Below are 23,392 nucleotides of genomic sequence, written 5' to 3' on the forward strand. Positions count from 1 at the left end.
CAGAGCTGATGGCAGGACAGGCAGAATGGCTCACAGGAGAGATGAAGGGAAGCCGGGGGAGAGCATTTGCAAAGGCAGGTGCTGTGATCCTGTGCCACCATGGCGGAGAGAGAGCTGAGGTTATGGGATCCTGAGAGGACCTGGTGTGACCCCTGAGCTTCCCGGGAGGGGGCAGGTGGCTGGACCCTGGGTGTGTGCAGGGCCTGGCAGGCAGCTGTGTGTCCAGCTCAAGGGGACCAAGCAGGCCCTGGGAGGACTGGGCTGGAACCCAGGAAAGAGTGGAGAGGAGCCCACCTGGCAGGGAAGTGGCAGTGTCCTGCCAGGAGGACCATGTGACCTGTGGCAAGCTGTGGACCCCTCTGGGGTGAGTGCACCTGTCCCAGTGCATGAAGGCTAAAAGCCTGGAGGCTGGGCTCAGGGTCTGGCACCCCAGGCATGTGGGTACTTCCTGTCACAGGAGAGCATTCCCCAGGGAAGGAAGAACTCCAGGGAGGGGAGGCGGACTGGGGGTAGGCCAGATGGAGGCCAGGCCCCCCAGTAGGATCCTCTACAGTTGCCATAGCCCACTTCCCAGTGAGGGCTGGTCTTCCTACTGGTCTGTGAACTCCTTGGTGACCCTGGATCCAGACACAGTGTAGACAGGCCCCTAGAGTAGAGGTGCTGCCTAGAACCTGGCAGCTAAATAGGAGCACCCAGGAGGCTGAACCCAAGGGTCCAAGATGGAGAGCACATAGCAGGTGACGTCAGCCATTAGGCTTACTCAGCCGCCCGTCCTCCTGCTGACACTTTCCAAACATCCTGGCCACGTGCCTTCCCAGGACAGACACCAGCACAAGGGCCCTGGCAGTTGGGTTTCTGGGCAATGAGCACATGACCTCCAGGTTCTGTGAGGGCTTCCTTTCCTCTGGGCACAATGTTCAGATGGGAAGCATAGTACCACATGGGTGACCATGCACTGCCCAGTCTTCTCACCTGGGGACTGGGGACAGGTAGAGTAGTATAAACGTGCTCAGCAACCAGCTACAGGACAGTGGCCCCGAGGGGGGAGGTCATCGAGAATAGACTGGAGGGAGCCAGTGCTCACAAGACATGCAGCCTGCAGCAGTCTCCATCCAGAAGCTGCACAAGACCATTAGGTCTGGGACCGCTGCCCCCCAGGGGCCACCACCCCATGGGAGCTGTGGTGGAACAGAAGTGCTCAAAGATGTCCCAAGGGCTGTCCTTCCCTAGGAAGGGAGACCCTCAGACACCTGCGGACACATATCCTAATGTCAAGGACATCAGCCCTGACAAGGAGCTGGCTTTCAGTTGGAGCAGGGGAGAAAGGGATCAAGAAAACCCATCACAGCTGCTGCCTTGGCAGAGCCGTTTCAGCACCACCAGCACCTGCCTAGGGAAGGCCCACCGGCGGGAGGAACCACAGCAGTGGCCACCAGCTGTGTCCAGCCAGGGTCCTAACAACCAGCCTTAAGAGTGGTCCCCAGGCCTCCGCATGGCTAGGCTCTTCAAGCCGCTGAGCCCGTCCCTCCTGCCCCAGCTCCTCTGGCTGATCCCAAGCTCCTTCTCCTCCAGGGGATGTGACTCAGGGCCTCGCGGAAACACACCGAGATGTTTATTCATGAGACTTTTCATTTCGGCGCACACCAAGGCAGCCTCAGCACCAAGAAAACAAGCAACGGGAGGCCTCCGGCCAGGCTCATGTGCTTTAATGAGTTTTACTTATTGGATAAAAGTGTCAATGTTGTGATGGAAAAAAACAAACGCAGCTCCAGTCCTCATTTCAACCCTGCCACAGCCCAAAGGGGACTGTCCCAGTGAAGACCATGGCCACCCAGAGCCACGGTGGGGGTGGGGCCGTCTCAGGGCTGAGGGGGGAGTAGGGCAGTGCAGCCTCACTCCTTGAACTTCCACTCCTGGCGGCACATGGGGCAGTGCTGCTGCACCTGCTGCGCGTTGAGCCACTTGAGGATGCAGTGCATGTGGAAGCAGTGCGAGCACTGGCCCCACACCAGCGGGCAGTCGTCACCTGGCACCTTGCCTGCGGGAGGGATGAGAGGACCAGTGAGTCACAGAGCTCGGGACAAGCCAGGTGGGGGATGTGCACCCAGGGTGGCCTCGTGTCTCAGAGAGGACAGGTTTCAGGAGTGAAACCACGGATTCTGCCACGCAGCTGCCCCAGGTAAACATCTGCAAAGCCCACCCAGGCTGCTCCTGCTTCCACTCTCCCCTCCCAAGGGGGAGCAGCTCAGGGAGCTCAGCGGCAGGAACAGCTCTGGCCTGGCCCACATCCCGGCCCGCTGGCCTCCCAGGGGCTGGGCCCATCTGCAGACACACCACAGCTCTGCCACTATCACCTGGCACCTGTGATGCCAAGAAGATTACATCAGTGTGTCAAGGAGCCCGCAGAGGTGACCCGCCTCTGAGCGGTGAACCATTCCTCTTGATCAAGGTGAAGTGGGCTGGGGCCTTGGGACCTAGACGGCTCCTTCCCTAGGCGGCAGGGACCCAGAGCAGTACCAGGGAGTGGGCTGGGGACACTGAGGTGCTTATGGCCGAGGCTGGTGGCAGCTGGGAGTGACACAGCACTACCTTCCATTTCCTTTCCGTTTCTAGCCTAAAAGGGTCCTATCTCCAAGGCCCAGGGTACCTGCTGCTGGCACTCCACCCCACACACCTGGAAATGCTACCTCCGTGGAGAGGGCCTGGCACAGAGAGGACACGCTACACTGCCTGTCATCAAGAGAAACTAGCCTCTCTCTGATTTTCAAGAATCTAGAAAAGCCCATCACGCAGCTGGTGCCAGCAGAGCACAATGACCTCCCCCAGCCTTGAGTCAGGTCCCCAAGAGCATTGAGGAGCTGCAGCTTGCTTCCTCCACCCTCTCTTAGGGGTGTCATTCCCCCAAATCATTGCCCTGGGGGCCCTTCACGCCTATCAAGCACGAGCTGTATCCAGATGTCACTAGTGCATAAACACAGTGGACCAGCCGGAAAAGCCAGGGTGAACAGGGTACATCTTGTCCACGAAGTGGTTCCTAAGTGCAGGTCTGAACCCCTGTGACCACAGGGCTGGTCTGGTCACCTGTGGTCCTGGTCCTCACTCTTGACACCAAACACAGGGACAGCTGACTGTACGATGCGTTAAAGAGGTAACACAATGGCTGAGCCTCATGACAATGCTCTCAAAACCTCATGTAGCACCTGCTCCGAGCTGCACAAGCGGCTGGGAACCTGGCCTGTGCTCTCGTCCAACCTCACGGTGCTCCCGCAGCCTCCGTCACCCGATCTGACAGACAGGAAGCCAGGGCCACACGACTCATGAAGGCAGATGCCACTGCCTGAAGGGAGCAGGCCGACCAGGAGGCTGGTATGGGTGCCAGGTCTTATATATCCTTCAACGTCTACTGAAAACATGCAGCTCCTTCCCAATTCCCAAGCAGCCCCTGCCCCACAGTGATACCTACACCCCATGGAGTCAGAAGGGATGGGCACTTCCATCTTTCTACTCTTTGGTTTGGGGCAGTGTTCCTCAATCTTTAAAAAAAAATCCTTTCAATATCGAAATGCCACGCCCTTTCTGAAACTTTTATGACAAAACAACCAGAAAATAATTTACTTGGCAAATACAAAACGATCTAACTCACTCTGCTTCCCAGGCCAGGGCGGTGGGGTGAGTAGGACTCTGTGCCAGGAGCCCACAGGGTGTGACACCTGATTTATATTGGTTCCCACCCACCCAGGGTCTCTCCAACCTCAGCAGAACTATGCTTGGAATCACCCCTAACACATTAGAGTCCTTACAAACAGTCTGGAAGAGGCTGAGCAGGGGCCAGCCAGCCCATTGGGGGGGACCCAGCCATCCTGTCCGTCTGAGGCAGGGCTCCTGGAGGCAGCCCGCGGGGCATCTGACAGCACAAGTGCAAGCCAACAGTGCCTCATGCCAGTGCCGGTGGAATCTTCTTAACAAGACTTTCACTCCCAAAGCCCGGGGACGAGGAGCAGATTTATGACAGCCTGAGTCACTCTGGATTCTCCATAAGAGTTCCATTTCAGCAGAGAAACCCAGTGTCACTTGATCTGTATAGAAAGCGCCCTGGGCTAGCCAAACACTTTGCTCATTACAACTGGCTCACTCTAACCTCGTAACCAGCAGGTCCAAAGTTCAGACTCTAAACCCTCCTCTTCCTAGCAGCCAGCACACATGAGCAAGCACCGCACACTGGGATGCGGCCCCTGGTCCCATCTCTGACACAAAGGCTCACTGGCCCACATTAGGCCAAGGGCATGGCCACATAAATGCTTCCGAGGACTTTTCTGTTCTGAGGTCACAATCTGCTGCTGAGGAAGTTGCAAGTACCTACCCACAGCCTGTGCTGTACCCTTAGGAAGGGTGGTTTTAAATGGATTAAACCAAGCCAGACCTTGTGCTTCTACTTTCCTTCCCTGTTATGTAAAACCTCATCAAGTAGAGCCAATCACTGATTTCCTAAGATTATATCCCACCTGTTTGATTAAATCAGGATAGACTAGCCCCTGGGTGATGAGATTTCCTCTCAGGAGATGTAAAGATTAAGACTAAGATAAAATGATATTTGCACTAAGATTCAATGATTTCAATTTCATGGTAAGAAGCAAAAACCTATGATTATTCCAATGCTCACAGCCCCACAGTGACAGGCCTGGTCACTGACTTCTCAGCAGTCCCCAAGTCCCACTTCTCTCTTGGGACCACCCTTGTCCCCTAGGCAAAGCCTCAGATCCTTTCACTTGGGTCTGACTAAAAACTAAATTCACTGGTGCAAAAATCTGCTTCTGACCCAAATATATAACCAAACACTTTCACTTCACAGAATACAGTGGGGACAAAGGAATAATACAAAAGACACCACCAAGAAGAAGTCTGATAAAACCCGAACGCAGGCATTCTGCAAGACAACACTTTCTGAAAGAATTAGATCTCTTTTTTAAAAAGGGAGAGAGAACTCGAAACAGAACTGTTCTAGATTAAGTAGCAAAGGGACAAAGTGATCACACCTTGGGTCCTGGCTCACACCACCCAATAATAAAAAGACATTTGGAAACAACTAAAGAAATCTGAACAAGGACTAGGAATGAGGGGCAACAGTTAAGAACTATCGTCATGTTATCTGATGTGACAAACAGTTGTGGGTAAAAGTCAGCACTACATTTAGAGACGCAGCTGAAGTGAGCGGGGTGAGGCTTCACATTTAGCATTAACTTTAAAACATCTGGGCAGGGCTTCCCTGGTGGCTCAGTGGTTGAGAGTCCGCCTGCCGATGCAGGGGACACGCAGGGGACACGGGTTCGTGCCCCAGTCCGGGGGGATCCCACATGCCGCGGAGCCATGGCTGCTGAGCCTGCGCGTCCGGAGCCTGTGCTCCGCAACGGGAGAGGCCACAGCAGTGGGAGGCCCGTGTACCGAAAAAAAAAAAAATCTGGGCAAAAATAAACAAATATGGACACATGTTACTCATTGCTCTATGTGCTGCATGGGGGAATGACCTTATAACGTTATGTTTTTGTGTTCGCTTGAGAATTTTCAAATAAAAGGTTTTAACACAACTTTTTTGTTCTGCGTGTCTCATAACGACTTCCATCAGGATAGGAAGCTGTGCTCTTTTTCTTACAAAACTTTTGACAGGGTCTTTGTACAAATATGGGCCCAAATAGCCTGGCTTTTCTCTATTAACTTTTCCTGGGGAAAGGAAACCAAACCCCAGGGACACTGTGCAGGTATTTCTAGGGACACGCCAAAGCCGGAGGGTAGGCAAAGCTCGAGAGAGAGCGGGCAGGGGGCACTCACAGTCAGGGCAACAGCCATTGAAGGCCATCCGGCAGATGCCGCAGTTCTCGTCGTTGGCCACCCACAGCCAAGTGGCCACGCCGTTCCAGCACTTGATCTTCACCTTCATGGCGCGGGAAGCCTGAGGGGAGGAAAGAGACCACCAGCCTCCGTTGAGTCTTCAGAGCTACAGCACTTGGGAGCCAAAGAAGGAGTGCCGCCCCGAGCCAGAGGGTCAGCGCAGGCAGGAGTCGCCGCCGAAGGGCAGCACAAGTTGTCTACAAGGGGGCTGGGGCTGGGACCGACTCCTCGGGAGACCGGGACGCTCAAGGCGTCTGGCAACACCTCACTTCTGCGCGGGCGTCCAGAGAAAAGCGCGTCGGATTCCGTTAACAATTGCAAAAACGTGCTCTGCGCAACTTCTGAAAGGGACATGACTGATGGGGTGAGAGATGGAGACCCATGCCCGCTCTCTATGAGGTCACGCCGTAACAACCCCGGGCCAGGTCGCGCAAGCCGCACCCCCTCCCCGCCGCGGGACTGGGGTGTGGGGTCTGAGTGCGGTGGGGGAGGGGCAAGGGAGGAGCAAGGGAGGGTCGGCACGCCCGGCCCCGCCCCAACGGCCTCACCCCCGCCGACCTAATCGCGCGCTGCCCAACCCGCCTTCAGTTGGCAGCGCCGGCGCCGCGCGGGAACGTAGGTAAACGACTGCGGCCGCGGCCCGGCAATTCTCAGCGGCGCCCGCCGAGCCCCTTGGCCCAGCGCGCACGCGCCGCCTCGCTCCTCGCCGACACCACCGACCCACAGCCAATCCACGGCCGCTCCGAGGACGCGGCACCGGAAAACCCCGCGCGGCGCAGGAAGTGACGCCCCGACGTGCTGACGCGCGGGCTCCAGCCGAGGCCGATTCCGCGCCCGCCATGGCCGACAAAATGGATATGTCTCTGGACGACATCATTAAACTGAACCGGAGCCAGCGAGGCGGCCGCGGCGGGGGCAGGGGCCGCGGCCGGGCCGGCTCCCAGGGCGGCCGCGGAGGCGGGGCGCAGGCCGCTGCGCGAGTGAACCGAGGCGGCGGACCCATTCGGAACCGGCCGGCCATCGCCCGCGGCGCGGCGGGCGGCGGCGGCAGAAACCGGCCGGCGCCCTACAGCAGGGTGAGTGCGGAGGCCGGGCGGCGGGCCGCGGCAGGGGAACGGGCCGGCGGCGCGGCGCAGGGGCGGGCGACCAGCCGTCCAGCCGGGCTGGGGGGCGCGGGCGCCGGCCGGCCGAGCGGACGGGGAGGTCGCGCGCCGTCCGGGCTCCAAGGAGGAGACCCCGGCGGCCTTTGTCTTGGCTGGTCGCCCGGCCTCGTGGCGCCGGGGGCCGAAGGGCCGTTGGCGCGACCGCCCGGGAGACGGGAAGTTGGGTGGAGGGAAGTGAAAAGTTGCGGGACGTGTGGCCCCGACGGTCGGCTGCGGCCTGGCGTGGGCGGGAAGCGGGGGCTGCGGGTCTTCTACGCGCCTTCCTTCCTGCCGTGATGGGGGAGGGTCTTGCTATGACCGTGAGGTCGAGGGCCAGCCCTGGAGTGAGACTCACGGGTCTCTTTCTGTTCTTCTCTTTCCTTTTTCTTTAGCCGAAACAACTTCCTGACAAATGGCAACATGACCTTTTCGATAGCGGTTTTGGGGGTGGTGCCGGCGTGGAGACCGGTGGGAAACTGCTGGTGTCAAATCTGGATTTTGGAGTGTCTGACGCTGATATTCAGGTAAGGGACTGGAGCTTCTCGGTGGGCAGGTCACCCCGCACGGAATTGATTGTGGTGTTTGGGACGTAGCCCTGAATCCCCACCCACCTTAGGACAGTGAGCCCTCCCAGGCACCCAAGGGCTAGCCACTGTGCCCTGTAAGGGGCTCCAGGAATGCAAAGCAGAGGTCAAGCTAGAGTTGAAAGTCTGACCAGTGGGTCAGTTTGTGCTGGAAGACAGGCCCCCAGCTTAGTCTGAGGAGCCGCTGCTCTTCGTTACTAAGACGTGTTCTGTGGATGAAGGCCCTTTGCCTGAGCTTTTCTAACAGAAGCTTGGTTGAATGTGTGTCGTTCCTGTGTTATTGAAAGAACTAGGCTATTTGCCTTGTTTACTTTGTGCCTGTTTTAACGGTTTGTTGGGAGGAGAAAGCCTTTTTTTGGTAGAACTGACAAAGCACAGAAGCAGGATGGTGCCAGCGTCACTCTGGCTCCATTTGCCTTAAGGCTTATGTCTTGTATGGAATTTTGTTCCCTGTCTTATTCTCACTTATTTTCATTCCCTGGGTTTTGTTAGTGGCATGATTCTCGAACTCATCTTTGGTTGAAGCTTCGTTTTCTTCTTTCTTTTCTTTTTCTTTTTTTTTCTTTCTTTCTTTTTTTCCCCTTTGATTGAAGCCCAAAGGCATTTAAATTTGCTTTCTATAGTGGTATCTTGGGGGTCAGTCCAGGAGATGGCTGGGTCAGGGTACTAGGCCTTCCTGGGTTCAATTTCCCGGAGCCCAGCCACTTTACTTTACCGTGGGAGGACAGAGCAAGGCCGGTGAGCACTCACAGTGTCTCAACACTTTTTTTAAGGTGGTTTCTGGCATCCACTGGAAACCGCTTTTGGTGAACTCCACTTCCCGCTGTGTGCCTGCGGCCGGAGTAGCCCCACACTCTGGGTTCCCTCTCCAACTCCCAGCCTGCCTGAGGTCAGGGCAGTTTCCATGGCAGCGCTTGACTTCAGGCTTTGCGGCAGGCTTGAGTAGGAGGAGAGGGAAAGGTGAGCCAGAATCTGCCCTGGGGGAGGGGCTGGGTCAGGGCTCCCAGTCAGCGGGCCCTTGGAGCTGGTCCACAAGTGGATAGAGCCCCTTGCTCTGTGATCTTGACCTTTGCTGCTTCTTGGCACAGTACTTGGGTGTGTTGTAAATTTTCCTTTTTGAAGAAGATAGCGACTTAATCTTGTGCCCTTCACTGGTGGGCTTTGTGATCCTTTACCTGCATCGTGGTGCAGATGTCAGGTCCCCAAGTGGGCAGGAGCCCTCGGGCCCAGCTGCTCTTGGAAATTGTTGTCCCACCTGTCCCATCCCATACCCCAGATCCCACTACCACTGCCCTGCCCCCAACATGTATGTCTGCCTCCCAGGGAAATACCCCAAAGCAGTTCATACTTCCAGGGAGTGTCCCTGGGGCGCCAGAAGAAAAACTGCTTTGCTGACAACTGCTCTTTCTGACTCTCAGGAACTCTTTGCTGAATTTGGAACTCTGAAGAAGGCTGCTGTGCACTACGACCGATCCGGCCGCAGTTTAGGAACAGCTGATGTGCACTTTGAGCGGAAGGCAGATGCACTAAAAGCTATGAAACAGTACAACGGTGTCCCTTTGGATGGTGCGTTTGGGATCGGCCCAGAAAGGCTACAACACTGTAGCCAGTTTGTGGAGCCTGGGGCTGGCCCCAGCCCTGCAGGAGTAGGACACCCTGTACCTGAGGACACTTTGCATTCGCCCCTTTGTCTCTGTCTTCCATTCTGCCACTTCTCATGCTGCCCCGTACATCTGGACCAACCTCTTGTGAACCCCCATCCAGCAAGCTACATCCCTCCCCTCCTTCAGCTCCTTCCGGAAGATTCACTTCTGTGAAGCCTTCTCAGAACCACCATAGTACACCTCTGAGTACGGGGCTGTAGTCGTAGAGACAAAGGTACTTTTCCGCTTGTGAGCACCCCGACACCTGACACACCTACCTACACTGGGTGAGAAGGAGCAAGGAGGCGCTGGTGGGGCTGTTGTTGGCAACATTTCGTTCTCCCACCAACATCTCCAGGCTGTTGCTCTTGTTGGGAGCATTGAGATGCACAGCGCCCCTTTCTAGTGCTTGCATGGAGGCCAGGGTGTGTGCCACCAGCAGGCCTCAGAGCCCTCTAACAGGAGCTGGCCCTCTTGTGTTCTCTGCTACAGGCCGCCCCATGAACATTCAGCTCGTCACCTCACAGATTGACACACAGCGGAGACCTGCACAGAGGTGAGTTTGGGGCCTCTGGGCAGGGCTGGCCAGTGGGTGTCCACTTACCCCGCAGGCCTTTCCAGGCATGTGAGCAAGTTCCCTTTTTTTTGCTAGTGTAAACAGAGGCGGGATGACTAGAAACCGTGGTTCGGGGGGTTTTGGTGGTGGCGGTGGCACCCGGAGAGGCACCCGTGGAGGCAGCCGGGGCAGAGGCAGAGGAACCGGCAGGAGTTCAAAGCAGCAGCTTTCTGCAGAGGAATTGGACGCCCAGCTGGATGCTTATAATGCAAGAGTAAGTCCCAGAGGAAGACTGGGTGGGGGCCGGTCAAAGACCAACTGGACGAGGACCTCATTTTGAGCGAGAACCTCTCTTCCTCTGTTTCAGATGGACACCAGTTAAACAGACCGGCAAATCCGTGCATGGACCAGGACCCGGAAGTCTCGTCCGTGCTCCCTGGTGGGAGGGGTGACAGACTAGGGCTGTGTGGCCAATGATGGATTTGTTTCTTTTATGTTTAAATATAGGATTTAAAATTCATGTAAAGGTTTCTTTTTTTTTTTTTTTCCTTTTTTTTTTTTTTTTTCCTTTTTAAATTCTGAAACAGACCTGTTTTGTACTGAGTTATTTTTGGGATAAATTTTACTGGTTGCTGTTGTGGAGAAGGTGGTGTTTTCACCTTTGCCATAATAAAATAGAAATGTGTGTAGAACTGGAACTGTTCAATTCATTTCACTCTTGGAGTCCTCACCTGGGCCAGAACTCTGGTATGGTCTGGCGGGCAGGAGGGACACAGGATCTGAGGAGGAAATGGGGCAGGCCTGCCAGGCACATGGCACTTGGCCTGCAGGTTGGAGTTAGTCCTGCAGGAGGATGGTGGCTGCTGCTCTCCCACCTCTGTTCCCGCAGATCCGAACTCCTTTCTCTCCACCCCCAACCTCGGTAGGTGGGAGGATGTGGAGCAGTGGTCCTCCGCCTGCACTGCCAGGTGAGGGGCAGGGTGGGGAAGGGCGGGGTGCCCTGTGTTTCTGCCAGATTTCAGATGGCTTCTGGGTTGAACTGTTCCTTTCCTTCTGATGCTCTGGTTCTCAGAAATGTGATTTAGCAGTTCTGACTTTGCAACATAATCCCCTTGTGTTTCTCGTCTTTTGTGTCATCAAGGAAGGAGCACTGTGTTAGGGTGTTTTCTTAGTCACGTAGTTGGTGATGTAGCTAGTGGGAGCTGCGGAAGAATATAACTTGATCTGCAGAGAACTGGAGGGGCTGGCAGACACGGGTGCCTATCTGGACCACTTCTGGGACAGAATAGAGCTGGACAGTGACGTCACACGCTCGAACGCCAGTGACTTGCCATGCAGTTTCTGTGGTTCAGGAGGGGCCGAGATCCCTGTGGGATGCAGGCCACGGACACCCCTTTGTGCCCCCTCTCCTGAGGGCATGCCTGTGAGCTACTCACAGGGTCGTGGTTCTGTGGCTCACAGGTACATTCCAGGGTGGGGTGGGAGGGGGAACCTTTATCACCTGATGCTGGGCTGGTTAGAACATGGTGACAGCTTTTTGAGAATAGACTGTGGGGAGGGGTGGGTGGGGGCCTGCAGAATGGAGCTCAGAGTCACCCCAGCCTTATGGCAGCCATTGGTTCCTCCGGAGGCAGCTGCCATGGCCCGCAACTCAGGAGGCTTCCAGGCTTCCATGTTTGGGATGGGGCTGGAGTGAGTCACGAGGAAGGGGTGTGATTAAGGGGTGGCCCTTTTAACTATCAGTTACCGAGCTATCACTGCAGAGCCAGCGGCTGCCACTTGAGCTGCCTGAGCCATGTCAGGCACTTAATGGAAAGATGGGTGAGGTGACTCATCCCTGCCCTCAGAGGAGCCCAGTCTAACGGGAAAGGGATCGTCCAGGGCCTGGCTTTAGGTGCCGTGGTCATGAAGGGTGGGTGTGGTAGAGGTCGGACCATCTGGGCAGAGCTGGGCAGCATCCCTGAGGAGGTGGCCTTGGGCTAAGCAGGCACGTCCCAGGCAAGGAGACTGCTTTCTGGATGTTGGGAGAGGCGGTAGGACATCTTTCTCCGCTCCGCCTGGAAGCTGAAGAGCACCTGACTGAGAGGTGCGCTGGGCCCAGGCCAGAGGCTTTAAATGGGGGGACTAGTGGCCCCTGGGATGGGGAGCCGTGGGCTGTTGGCTCAGGTGTTTGGAGCTAGTGATGGCCAGGATTTGGGGGCTTATGGGGCATCGTGAGAGGTGGCCAAGGGGTGCTGCATGGGAGGAGGATGTCGTTAGTGAAGAGAAAGTTTCAGGAAGAAAGCAGGCCAAGGACAGGGGCCGTGCTCAGTGGTGGGTCCAAGTGGGCAGAAACACCGGATGTGGGTAGGCGTCCAGATGTGGACCCAAACGAGGGTTGCTTTGAGCTGTATGTCTCTGACCTGGAAATTGGCTTGGGGACACTAGCTGGAGGCGACAGGACTAGGGAGGGGGTGACGTCATGGTTGCTGGAGGCCTGTGGTGGGGAGGCGACTGAGTCAAAAAGCCTGTGTTTGGGCAGGGAGCTGAGAGAAGCCTCCCCATCACTTTAATCCTCAGCCTTCTTATTTGTGAAATGGGAAACCTCACATTACTTCAAGGGCTGGAGGACCATGTGCTTTGCTGTTCACGTAGGGATACTCTTGGAAAGAAGGGACTGGTGAGTGTGCAGGGGCAGCTTCTGTGCTCCAAGGCAAATCAGGCTTCTGGTCACTTGAGGGCAGTGCTGGGTGTCCCTGTGATAGCACTTCATCCCCCACAATACTGGTCGAATGAGTGAAAGGATGAAATAGACTTGGTGCTCTTGCACGTTTTTTCCTTCACGTTCTTTGCTCAGACGCTGGATTGCAGTCTCACAGACCGGGTGGATGGGGCTCCCCCTGTTGCTGGGTCAGGCCCCCACTGGGATGCGCCCCAGCCCACCTCCCACCATGTGGTCTGAGTGGAAAGCTCAGTGATTGGTCCAGGAGTGGCAACACGCCTCGCCTGGCTGATCAGTTAGTCTTCAGGATTTTCAAAGGTGTTGAGAAGAAAGCCAGCGCCAGGTAGGGTGGCACACCCACAGGGACTGGGGCTTCTGGGCTCTGATGGGACGCTCAGGTGGAGAGGAGCTACTCAGCCTCTGGGTGTGTTCCTGACGTTTGCTTGATTGAGCAAAGATACACGTGGTTTACAGAGCAACGTGGATAATGAGGAACAGCCCTGTCCCTTGGCAGGTGATGTGAAACCCAGCAGGAGCCAAGGTGCCAGAGTCGTTGAACAGTTGTCACACTCAGACGTGGTTTGAAATACCAGAAGAGGAACGTTGCTATGTCTGCTCAGCAGCAGTTCTCTAAGCAAGGGTTTTGTTCTTGCATGCAGGGAGCTGAGGCTCTAATACAGGAAACAAAAATGAGAAATTATAGTACAGTCTAACAACTACAATAGAAATAAGTGAAGCAGAACATAGAGCATTTCTGTTCTGCTGGAACGTAGATTCCAATGGGGGAAAGGTGGGAAAAGTGAAATACAGGATGTCAGGTGGTGACAAGGCTGTGTAGGAAAACAGAGCAGAGGGTGGTAAGGAGTAGGGAGAGGCCTTTGCTGATGAGGTGGAGGTGTGAGCATCTGGATATTTGGAGGGGAGCCTTGCTGGCAGAGAGAAAAGCAAGTGCAAAGGTCCTGGGGTGAGAACGCCAGGACAAGCCAGAGCCTAAGCGTGGCTGGGTGGAGGGGGCAGAGGTCGTGGGGCCTCACTACTGGCTTCTGTGCTGGGCTTTGAAGGAAGTAGCCCTGTGGGGGCATCTACCAGAGGTGCAGCCTGGCCTGGGGAGGGGCCGCCAGGGCTAGCATTTGGAGACTGACGTGGGTGACATCCATAGACAATGGAAAAGCAGAGATGATGGAGTGGGCTTTTGTGTTTTTGTTTCAATGTGTATGGAATGTGAAGTACTCTTAAGAGCACTAGTTTTTTAACTGAAAAAAAAACACAGTCAGTACAAAAGGGTAATGATGTAAACAGTTGCCTTCCCAGCATTGTCCAGAGGAGACCCTTGTTACTGCAGGATTTTTTTTTTAAATGAGAGCTTTATTAACATGTAATTGACATACCATAGAGTTAACCCATTTACAGTAATTCTACTACATTCACAGAGTCACAAATCCACCACCACATTTCAAATTCCAGAATATTCTCATTACCCCAAAAAGAAACCCATTAGCTGTCATGCCTCAGTTCCCCTCTCTCAGCCTCCACTTGTCCACTTTCCGTCTCTGGATTTGCCTGTTCCGGACATTTCATACAAATGGATTTATACAATATGTGACCTCAGTGTCTGGCTTCTTTACTCAGCATAATGTCTTTGAGGTTCATCCTTGTTATAGCCTGTGTTAGTATCCAGTCCTTTTTCTTGCCGAATACCCTGTGGTGGTTATTTCACATTTTGTTTTATCCGTTCATCAGTTGATAGATATTTGGGTTGTATCTACTTTTTGGCTATTGAAATAATGCTGCTGTGAGCATCTATGTACACATTTTTATGTGGAGGTACTTTTCAGTTCCTGTGGAGTGGAATTGCCGGGTCATAAAGCAACGAAGTTTAACTTTTTGAGGAGTTGTGGATCTTTCCACAGCAGCTGCACCATCTTCCATTCCAAACAGCAGTGATAATTTCCAATTTCCCCACTTCCTTGCCAGTAGTTGCCGTCTATTTTTTCTATTTTAGCCATCGATAGGGTGTGAAGTGGGATCTCATTGTGGTTTTGCTTTGCAGTTTCTTTTCTTTATAATCTTTCTTTTTTAAATGTCTGGATTGCATAATAGTTATCATGGATAACACGTTCCTCCCTGGACAATTTGGAGGCCTTTCCTTGCAAACACTCATAGCCTAAATGGAATTGAATGTCCTGTTATAATCACCAACATTCATCACATTCAACAAAATAAAATCGTAAAAGGTTGATTTAGTTGAACATGATGAGTGCCTGTACTCCAGTTTTACAAAGATGAATACAGAGATCTCTTTATATTACCTGTATTCTTTAGATTTTGTAGAAATGCTCAATCAGAAATGATGTGGTCTTCTTGAAATTGACATAGCTAGCATCTTCCCTAATCATTTCTATTAAAGTCAGCCTATTTCTCCATTTAACTGTGCATGTTCTTAAGTGTCATTTTGTAATTTTGACATTCAGATTTATAGAAAAGAAGTGAGAATCATACAAAGAATTCCTGGATCCTCACCCAGACCCCCAGATGGAACCCCGTTCCTCTTCATTCTCTGTTTTTTCTGAACTGATGGAGAGTAAGTTGCAGCAGAATGCCACTATACCCCTAAATCCCTCCACGTGTATGTCTTTAAAAATAAGGACATCATCTTACATCAGACCTTAACACTTGATAACAATACCGTTATCTGAACCACAGACCTTATTCAAGTTTAGCCAGCTGACCTAATAGCCTGTGTTGTAAATGCTTTCCCTGGTTCACATGGAAGAGGAATGCCTGGGCCACTACCTTGAGCTAAAGATGTCTGTAGTCGTCCGTAACTGGTAGTACTTAGCCTTTTCGTGTCTTTCATGACCTTGACACTGTTTGAAGATCAGTCTCATTGGGGATTGTTTTGCTTCGTTATGATTAGTCCAGGGTTATGTATTCCAGGCAAGAATACCACTGAAAGTGTTTCCCATGGGGTACAGCATGGTGGTCTATCTGTCTCATTACCCATGCTGTGACCTTGCTTGTGTGGTTCAGTAGGAGCTGCCAGGCTTCTGGACTGTAGTGCTATCCTTCTCCCCTTTATAATCTGTAAATTTATTGGAGGAGAACTTTGAGACTAAATGAATACTTGTTTCTCACCTCATTTTGCCTGCTGATTTTAGCATCCTATGATGCAATAATTATTATTATGGTGTTTAATGGTGAGTTTTTTACATTTCCCCCATTCTTTCAACATTAATTGGAATTCTTTTCTAAGAAAGAGCAGTCCCTTCACCATTTATTTGCTTATGTATATCAGTATGGACTTGTGGGTATTTATTTGATTCTATGAGTCATAATCTGGTAACTGTTAACTCTTGCTCAGACTGTTAGGATTCCTCCTGTGCCCTTTTGACATGCCGTGTCTTTTTTTTTTTGGCTGCGTTATACGCAGCATGTGGGATCTTAGTTCCCCAACCAGGGATCGAACCCGTACCCCCTTGCAGTGGAAGTGCAGAGTCTTAACCGCTGCACTTCCAGGCAAGACCGCCATGTCCTTTTTAAAGCACTTCCTGACTTTCTGGCCCCAGGAGAGGCTCCAGGCTCACCTTCTAGTCCCTGGCTCCTTTTATGGAGACTGGTATTTAGCAACCAAGATCTGGATATTGGGTGTGCTCATTGCTACTGAGCTGTTGTTGGTTCTGAGCCCTCTCATGACAGAGCTAGGAACTATATACACTAATTCATGCATACACATCTATATTCATTTCTGTATCTATTTAGCTGTATATATGCATTCTTAAAAACCATGAGTTCATACTGATATCTCTGATTCCAACCCAATTCCATAGGATTCCTTCTCATCTCTCCTTATTTGTAAATTCTCTCCCTGACAGTGAGAAACCTGGCTCTCATTATCAACATGATATTTGCTTATATGATGTAGATCCTTTAAGTGTCCACCTAACCTGATTTTAGAACTCTAACATATAGCCCCGTGAGAAGCATTTACTAACTAGGGTACAGAATTGGGTTCTTCTGTGAGTTGAGCTCAACGCATAGAAGAGTATCCAGTGAAAGTACTGGTTTCCAAAGTCCTGCGAGTCCTTCTCTTCCACCCCCTTCAGTGTAATTTGTGTAATTTGTACTATAGTTAGTTTCTTTTGTTACACTTTGCATTCCATTGTGGCTTCCTCACATACCCTGGTTGATTTTTTTTTGGTAATTTACATATATTACTTGTCATGGAATTACATATGATTGTATAATTTTCATAAATGTTTATATGGCTTACATTAATTAGCTGTTATTATTAATGAGTCATCCTGGGATCAACTGACCATTTAGGGGAAAATAGCAATAAATAATATACATCATTAAAGATTTTAATATGAAAATAAACCATCAAAGTACCAGGAGGTAATCTCATTAGTTTTATTTTTTTAATTTATTATTATTTTTAAATTTATTTATTTTAGGGCTTCCTTGGTGGCACAGTGGTTGAGAGTCCACCTGCTGATGCAGGGGACACGGGTTCGTGCCCAGGTCCGGGAAGATCCCACATGCCGTGGAGCGGCTGGGCCCGTGAGCCATGGCCACTGAGCCTGCGTGTCTGGAGCCTGTGCTCCGCAACGGGAGAGGCCACAGCAGTGAGAGGCCCGCGTACCGCAAAAAAAAAAAAAAAAAAAATTATTTATTTTATTTATTTTTGGCTGCATTGGGTCTTTGTTGCTGCGCACAGGCTTTCTCTAGTTGTGGCGAGCGGGGGCTACTCTTTGTTGCAGTGCACGGGGTTCTCTTTGTGGTGGCTTCTCTTGTTGTGGAGCATGGGCTCTAGGCGTGCAGGCTTCAGTAGTTGTGGCACACAGACTCAGTAGTTGTGGCTCTCGGGCTCTAGAGCACAGGCTCAGTAGTTGTGGCGCACGGGCTTAGTTGCTCCCGGCATGTGGGATCTTCTGGGACCAGGACTCGAATCCATGTCCCCTGCATTGGCAGGTGGATTCTTAACCACTGCACCACCAGGGAAGCCCAATTCTCATTAGTTTTAAATACATCAGCTTGTGTAAGCTAGGCCAGAGTTAATTTTTATGTTATCTGTGTGGGTTGTACAAACAAATTATAAAATGTTTTAGCATGTTAATTAATTGTAAATTAATATCTGTATATAAAAATCCATGTGAGCATTCCAGTTTTTTTAAATGTACAAAGCCATCATAAACAAGCCATTCAAGTTACCATTAATGATTTCATAGAGTTAATATTTCTTCCTGGGTTGTTTTCTTTTTTCTTTTTTTTTTTTTTTTTTTTGGTCCTTGTCAAATATATAAACATCCAGGAGTTGATGATGATACTTAAAAAAATCTAATGTTCACCTTTGGAGATTACTTGGGCACTAATTCATTCTAAAAATTGGCAAATAAAAGCAAAGGAACAAATATTTAATCCATTTTTTTCTATACAAACTGTAATTTGAAGGGATTAAATAGCTGATGACTGGAAGTTCTTTTAAAAGAATTCCAGCTAAGAAATGCAGAAATGTTAGAAAAATCACCATTTTGTGATGCCTAATAAAATGATGCATGTCGGAAAGAGTCCTCAGCAGCTGATGTGGTGATGGATGATGGTGGGCCAGGCAGCTCCTGGAGCCTACTGCACCTCGCTGCAGGTGGGACCAGCAGAGTGTGCCCTGAGATGAAGCATTGGGAAGCCCACAGCACCTCCCAAAATTGACCTGGGGCTCATCCCCCCTGAGATGTAAGGGGAACAGAAGACCACACCACACTACACCACACCTAGAGGATTCACCTAGCAAATCCACAAGTGCCCACAGGAAGTTCTCACCACAGGTGTCCTGGCTTCCTCCCCACCTAAGTGCCACAAGCATAGAAAAGGAGTCAAAAGTGACTGTGGTATAATAAAAACGTAGTAAATTGATCTTTGTCCCTGTTTCCTGGGACAGAGCTCCTAAATCCCTTGGAATTTCCTGAACGATAGGATCGTCTTTTGTTATTCATAACAAGGCCCTTTCAACTTATGTTAATGAATGACTCTTGGTGGCCCCTGGATAGTTTCAGGCTGGATGCTGGTCACCAGAAAGACCAAGACTTGATTATTGGGTTGGAACTCTCAGCCCCACCCACTCACTATCCCCTGACCTCTGGGGAGGGGAGAGGGGCTGGAGATTTGAGTTAATCACCAACATTCAATTATTTAATAAGAATCCGCCTGCCAATGCAGGGGACATGGTTTGAGCCCTGGTCCAGGAAGATCCCACATGCCATGGAGCAACTAAGCCTGTGCGTCACAACTACTGAGCATGCACTCTAGAACCCGGGAGCCACAAACTACTGAGCCTGCGTGCTGCAACGACTGAAGCCCGCTTGCCTAGAGCCTGTGCTCCGCAATAAGAGAAGCCGCCGCAATAAGAAGCCCCGTGCACTGCAACTAAGAGTAGCCCCCGCTCGCAGCAACTAGAGAAAGACTGCACACAGCAATGATGACCCAAAGGCAGCCAAAAAAACTATATGATGCCATCATTTTAGGACATTAAATTGGCAAAGATATGTTCTTTTAAAAGATTAACACAAGCTTTTCTTAGAAAGGGTAAAACCAGGGATTTTCATAGGGATGACATGATCCTACAGGTACAGAATCTTAAGGAATTACACAAACTTTAAGAACTAGTACATGAGGGCTTCCCCGGTGGCGCACTGGTTAAGAATCCGCCTACCAATGCAAGGGATACGGGTTCGAGCCCTGGTCTGGGAAGATCCCACATGCCGCGGAGCAACTAAGCCCGTGCGCCACAACTACTGAGCCTGAGCTCTAGAGCCTTCAAGCCACAGCTACTGAAGCCCGTGCTCTGCAACACAAGAAGCCACCGCAATGAGAAGCCTGCGCACAGCAACGAAGACCCAACACAGCCATTAATTAATTAATTAATTAATTTAAAAAAAAACTAGTAAATGAGCTTAGTAAGGTTGCAGAATATAAGGATATAACATCAATATACAGAAGTCAACCAACAATTAAAAAATGAAATTAAAATTCTATTTATGTAAATAAAAAAGGAATAAAATTGGGACTTCCCTGGTGGTCCAGTGGTTAAGACTCTGCACTGCCAATGCAGGAGACATGGGTTCGATCCCTGGTCAGGGAACTAAGATGCCACATGCCACTCCATGTAGACAAAAAAAAAAAAAAAAAAAAGGAACAAATTTAACAATAGAAGTGCCAGACCTGCACACTGAAAACTATGAAATACTGCTGAGAGAAACTAAAGATTAAATAGATGTGTGGGGGTGGGGGAGGGACAGACTGGGAGTTTGGGGTTAACTGTTACAGAATGGATAAACAAGGTCCTACTGCATAGCACAGGGAAGTATATTCAATATCCTGGGATAAACCATAATAGAAAAGTACATAAAAAAGAATGTATATATGTGTATAACTGAGTCACTGTGTTGTACAGCAGAAATAAACACATTGTAAATCAACTATACTTCAATAAAAAAATTAAAGGAGTTCCCTGGTGGTCCAATGGTTAAGACTCCCTGCTTCCACTGCAAGGGGCGGGTTCAATCCCTGGTCAGAGAACTAAGATCCCGCATGCCGCAAGGCATGGTCAAAAATTTTTTTTTAATAAATAGATAAATGCATAGAAATCTCATGCTTTGGGTTGGAACATTCAATATTGTTAAAATGGCAATTCTCCCCAGATTGCTCTATAGAGTCAGTGTAATCCCTATCAATAGGTGCTTTTGTAGAAATTGAGAACAGATTTTTAAGATTTATATGGAAATTCCAAGGACCTAGAATAGCCAAAACAATTCTGAAAAGAATAATAAAGTTGGAGAACCTACACTACCAAATTTCAAAACTTACTACAAAGCTACAGCAATCAAGAGGTTGTGGCATATAGATTAAGGAACAGAATTGAGTCTATAAATAAACCCTTAAGTTTATGGTGAATAAAATTTCAACAAACGTGCAAAGACAGTTCAGTGGGGAAAATTATTAGTCTTTTCAACTCTTGACTCGTGTTATACACAAAAATTAACTCAGAATGGAGTACAGACCTAAATGGAAGCTGAAATTATACACATTACAGAAGAAAATCTTTACAACTTTGGCTTAGGCAAAGAGTTCTTAGACACAATATCAAAAGCATGAGCCATGAAAAAAAATTGATGTTAGAATTCACTTAAAAGGTTTTGCCCTTCAAAAGACATCATTAAGAAAAACAAAGTCACAGAAAATATATCTGACAAAGGACTCCCATCCAGGACCTATCAATAGTCTTACAACTGAATAGAACAACCAAACTTAAAAATGGACAAAAAACTTGATGTTTTACCAAAGAAGACTCTTCAACAGGGAAATGCAAATCAAAGCCACAAAGAGACACCATGTCACATCCACTAGGACAGCTTTAATCAAAAAGACAGACAGGGACTTCCCTGGTGGTGCAGTGGCTAAGAATCCGCCTGCCAGTGCAGAGGACACAGGTTCGAGCCCTGTTCCGGGAAGATCCCACATGCTGCGGAGCAACTAAGCCCATGCGCCACAACTACTGAGCCTATGCTCTAGAGCCCGTGAGCCACAACTACTGAGCGCACGTGCCACAACTACTGAAGCCTGCACACCTACAGCCTATGCTCCGCAACAAGAGAAGCCACCGCAATGAAAAGCCCACCTGCCGCAACGATGAGTAGCCGCCGCTCGCTGCAAATAGAGAAAGCCCGCGTGCAGCGATGAAGACCCAATGTAGCCAAAAAAAAAAAAAAAAAAAAAGACAGACAATGCCAAATATTGGCAAGGTGTGCCCAACTGGAACATTTTCACATTGCTGAAATGTGAAAAGGTGCATCCCCACCTTGGAAAACATGGGGAATTTCACAGTTGGCAATCTACCCAAGACAAATGAACAAACGTTCATACAAAGACAGCAAATGTTCACAACGGACAAAAAGGAAACCAAAAGTGCATCAACTGACAAGTGAATACAAACAGAATATGCTATACTTATACAATAAACAGGACAAAATGTGCATTCTATGCTGTAGATGGACTGCAAAACATTAGGTGAAATCAAAAGACACCAGAAGACTATATATTGTGTGAGTCCACTTACAAGAAATGTCCAGGAAAGACAAATTTACAGATGCACAAAGCAGGACAGTGGTTGCCAGGGTCTCGGGGGGAAGGGGGGCTAGAGTGGGCATCAACTACAAATAGCTCAAGGGAAACTTTCTTGGCATGAGGATTATGCACCTCTACAAATTTACTAAAAAATTCTTGAATTCTAAACTTTCACTGGGTGGATTTTGTAAATTATACCTCAGTAAAGCTGCCTTTCTATGTCATTAAATATTTTTATTTGAATAATGTAAGAAGTTTTAATTAATCACAGTTTTTTTTTTAATTTTTATTTATTTATTTATGGCTGTGTTGGGTCTTCATTTCTGTGCGAGGGCTTTCTCTAGTTGAGGCAAGCGGGGGCCACTCCTCATCGCGGTGCACGGGCCTCTCACTATCGAATCCTCTCTTGTTGCGGAGCACAGGCTCCAGACGCGCAGGATCAGTAATTGAATCACAGGGTTTTTAAATTAATATATATTAATATTTACTACAGTGTAGATGTTCTGGGGCTGCTCAGTGATCTGCTCTGCTTTTCAGATCCCTGTTATGAAAACGTTTGATATTGTAAAAGTGCCAAAATAAATGTCCTTGCAACTAAACCTTTGCACACAGCCATGGTTCTTTCCTCAGAATTCTGTTAAGGTTCAAAGTGTACTTTCATAGCCCTCCCCAGCCCCGCTGGGCGTTCCAGGCATGGCCATGCATGTCACATCTCTTAGGTTCTTTGCTAATTTGATAAAAGGTTCAAAACAGCGTCATTCCTCCCTTGTGATGGTGCAGAAACATGTCACATTCCAAGGGGTCCAGTTCCTGCAGGTCCAACCTGCACCTACGGAAAGGATGAAGGGCAGGGACACAATGTCAGCACTGGGTATGGTGTTGCCAGCCAGTCCCAGTTGTGGGAGACTCTAAGGACCAGTGATTCTGGTCCTTCAACAGGACACTGCACAGAGCAGAGAAGATGATCCTATTAAAGAAGACCCTAACACAACTAATGCAATGTATGAAGCTCTAACAAAAAGTAAAAGAACTCAGTACAATCAAGGAAAATATTGGTTAGATCTTTAATGATATTTAAGAATTTGTCATATTTTCTTGGTTGGTATTCCAGGTACCTACTGCTCTTTAAATTACTCCAAAATGTGGTGTGAAACAAACACATTTTACTATGGTCACAGATTCTGAAGGTCAGGGAGTGAGACAATTGTTTCGTCTGGTGCCACAAAGCAGGTCTTCTGGGTCTTCAGCCCCAATTTTCAGATTAAGAGAAGCCACACCCCCCAGCCTCATCCTCACCAGAGTCTTGACCAGAAGCCATGATGGGATGAGACTTCTGGGAGTCCTGGGAGGCAGAGAGTGTGTTTTACATGAGAGGGTCACACATCCTTTGCTTCTGTTCCCGTTGAGAGGTGGAATCTAACTCTGTTATGATGTGATTTCTGTTATGATTCCTACTCATCTTGTGTGAAACTTGTAGGATTTAAGCTATGTTAAGACATGTTATGTAGTTCAAAATGGAGTCACACTGGCCAACATGAACGTCCATGTTAATTGTTTTGAAATGTCTGTTGTAGCACCATGAGTATCTTAAGTGATAAACTAAGAGTGTTACTTTAGATAAGAAGTTTGGGGCTTCCCTGATGGCGCAGTGGTTGAGAGTCCACCTGCCGATGCAGGGGACATGGGTTCTTGCCCCGGTCCGGGAAGATCCCACATGCCGCGGAGCGGCTAGGCCCGTGAGCCATGGCCGCTGAGCCTGCACGTCC

The 23,392-nt window shown here is 49.9% G+C and overlaps 2 protein-coding genes and 1 non-coding gene across 5 annotated transcripts; 2 read left to right on the forward strand and 1 right to left on the reverse strand.

Annotated features, from left to right (window-relative positions):
* Positions 1 to 1,689: 1,689 nt before the first annotated feature.
* On the reverse strand, positions 1,690 to 6,596 carry ANAPC11 (anaphase promoting complex subunit 11). Of its 3 annotated transcripts, none has more exons than XM_060082339.1 (3): positions 6,466 to 6,596; positions 5,824 to 5,944; positions 1,690 to 2,038 (listed from the first exon to the last, which is right to left on the reverse strand). In XM_060082339.1, exons 2-3 carry the CDS (start codon positions 5,930 to 5,932, stop codon positions 1,893 to 1,895), a joined length of 255 nt encoding a protein of 84 aa, XP_059938322.1. In that variant the 5' UTR covers positions 5,933 to 5,944; positions 6,466 to 6,596; the 3' UTR covers positions 1,690 to 1,892. The 3 variants fall into 3 exon arrangements, with proteins under 3 accessions (XP_059938322.1, XP_059938320.1, XP_059938319.1); XM_060082337.1 differs by having other exon boundaries at positions 6,432 to 6,596; XM_060082336.1 differs by having other exon boundaries at positions 6,442 to 6,594.
* On the forward strand, positions 6,540 to 10,506 carry ALYREF (Aly/REF export factor). The gene is made up of 6 exons (XM_060082335.1): positions 6,540 to 6,959; positions 7,418 to 7,549; positions 9,028 to 9,175; positions 9,745 to 9,808; positions 9,905 to 10,082; positions 10,176 to 10,506. The coding sequence occupies exons 1-6, from the start codon at positions 6,723 to 6,725 to the stop codon at positions 10,188 to 10,190; spliced, it is 774 nt and encodes a 257-aa protein (XP_059938318.1). The 5' UTR covers positions 6,540 to 6,722; the 3' UTR covers positions 10,191 to 10,506.
* A 9,065-nt stretch (positions 10,507 to 19,571) lies between these two features.
* TRNAG-GCC (transfer RNA glycine (anticodon GCC)) lies at positions 19,572 to 19,644 on the forward strand. Its single transcript has one exon. It is a non-coding gene; the product is annotated as a tRNA-Gly (tRNA).
* The last annotated feature ends 3,748 nt before the right edge of the window (positions 19,645 to 23,392 follow it).

Source organism: Mesoplodon densirostris, chromosome 18 (genome assembly GCF_025265405.1).
Source record: "Mesoplodon densirostris isolate mMesDen1 chromosome 18, mMesDen1 primary haplotype, whole genome shotgun sequence".
In the NCBI taxonomy this organism is placed as follows: domain Eukaryota; kingdom Metazoa; phylum Chordata; class Mammalia; order Artiodactyla; family Ziphiidae; genus Mesoplodon; species Mesoplodon densirostris.

What these genes read in the sequence shown, in the direction of transcription:
- ANAPC11 (XM_060082339.1), bottom strand. Translation starts at nt 5,932, where the DNA reads ATGAAGGTGAAGATCAAGTGCTGGAACGGCGTGGCCACTTGGCTGTGG. An exon ending in CAATGGCTGTTGCCCTGACT is followed by an intron (nt 2,039 to 5,823) that starts GTGAGTGCCCCC and finishes TCCCTCCCGCAG; the next exon opens with GCAAGGTGCCAGGTGACGAC.
- ALYREF (XM_060082335.1), top strand. Translation starts at nt 6,723, where the DNA reads ATGGCCGACAAAATGGATATGTCTCTGGACGACATCATTAAACTGAAC. An exon ending in GGCCGGCGCCCTACAGCAGG is followed by an intron (nt 6,960 to 7,417) that starts GTGAGTGCGGAG and finishes CTTTTTCTTTAG; the next exon opens with CCGAAACAACTTCCTGACAA. An exon ending in TGTCTGACGCTGATATTCAG is followed by an intron (nt 7,550 to 9,027) that starts GTAAGGGACTGG and finishes TCTGACTCTCAG; the next exon opens with GAACTCTTTGCTGAATTTGG.